Source organism: Penaeus monodon, chromosome 27 (assembly GCF_015228065.2).
Source record: "Penaeus monodon isolate SGIC_2016 chromosome 27, NSTDA_Pmon_1, whole genome shotgun sequence".
Classification (NCBI taxonomy): domain Eukaryota; kingdom Metazoa; phylum Arthropoda; class Malacostraca; order Decapoda; family Penaeidae; genus Penaeus; species Penaeus monodon.
This window is the reverse complement of record NC_051412.1, coordinates 34,944,075-34,945,269: the sequence shown is the minus strand read 5'-3', so window position 1 is coordinate 34,945,269 and position 1,195 is coordinate 34,944,075. Positions and strand designations below refer to the sequence as shown.

At 35.6% G+C, this 1,195-nt stretch overlaps 1 protein-coding gene across 3 annotated transcripts in view; it reads right to left on the bottom strand.

Annotated features, from left to right (window-relative positions):
* The window catches only part of LOC119590802 (cysteine sulfinic acid decarboxylase-like), a 6,812-nt gene continuing 5,617 nt past the window's right edge, over positions 1 to 1,195 (bottom strand). For 2 of the 3 annotated variants that reach the window (XM_037939530.1, XM_037939531.1), the window contains exons 9-11: positions 915 to 1,114; positions 565 to 709; positions 6 to 445 (exon numbers count right to left, since the gene is read on the bottom strand). In XM_037939530.1, coding sequence (XP_037795458.1) covers positions 263 to 445; positions 565 to 709; positions 915 to 1,114 — 528 coding nt within the window. In that variant the 3' untranslated portion in view covers positions 6 to 262. Of the gene's footprint in view, positions 446 to 564; positions 710 to 914; positions 1,115 to 1,195 lie in introns of all 3 variants that reach the window. The other variant, XM_037939529.1, reaches the window with a different exon arrangement.

Here is a 1,195-nt window from a genome sequence, read left to right as displayed (position 1 = left end):
ATTACTTTACTGTACAAAGGTTTATATTTTATTACTTTAATATCAATATCACCAACACAAAATATTAATAAAAGTATTTTCATAGTACAGATTTTTAACAAGTGCAGGTATTTACTTTCAGGCAATCCCTTTTTTTTCCAGTCTGTAAATTTTTTATGTCTCAATATGAGGTCAAACAATGAACCTTAAAAAAAAAAAAAAAACATGCAATTTATTCCTCACACTTGTGTTATCAATCCTTGCAAACTTTTAAGCAGACATTCTACAGGTCTTTACCTAATCTTTCAATCTCATCTAGTACAAAGTCCATATCAGCATTGGTGGTCATTGGCGTAGAAGTGTTTACTAGACGGAAAAAGTTGACCAAGTTCTTACACGCGAGAGGTTGGTATCCAATCATCATGGTACCTTCTTGGACCATCCGTGCCTTAATTATTGGAGGAACCTGTGTAAAAAATAAGGATTCATTGGAAGTTATGTCAACAAAACACTGATATAGTGAAATATCCCCATAATATTAATTTAAGAATGAATGAGAATTTAAGACATTGTTATAATGTGTACCTTGGATAGCTTTTCCCACCACTCTGGGGTCTCAGGCTGGTCTCGGAGACTTGGAGGAATGTACCAGAAACAGGTATTGGTACACTGGGGTTTCTCTATGACACGTCTGAATCCTGGACGCACTCCTAGTTGCTCATTCAAGTAACTGAAAATAGACAGGAAACACACAATAATTATCTATATTGGTAAGTAACTGTGGAATTTTTTTTTTCCCCTCTCTTTTTCTCTCTCATGCACAAAAGAAAATACATCCAATTTGACCAAAAAATATACAGAGAAGAATAAATTGAAAGAGTGATCATTCATGTTCTAATGGAAAATTTAGCCCTACATAATGCTACAGTACTCACTCAGAAGCACTGAAAGCAGCATCAATCTTCTTCTCTACTAAATCCAGTCCTTTTGTGCTAAGCAGGAAGTACAGCTTAAAAGCATCAACTTTCCGCCCACACTGGATGCTCTTGTCTCCAGTGTCATAACTCACATCATAAAACTTGTCTTGTTGGAACAGGTATGTGGCACTTGCAGAGTTGCATTCATGGAGCAGTCCCTGTGTGGGAAAAAGTATTCTCTCGCTTTCAGTAACATGCAAGAACAAAATACTTTAGCTAAACTATAACAAAACTTTAGC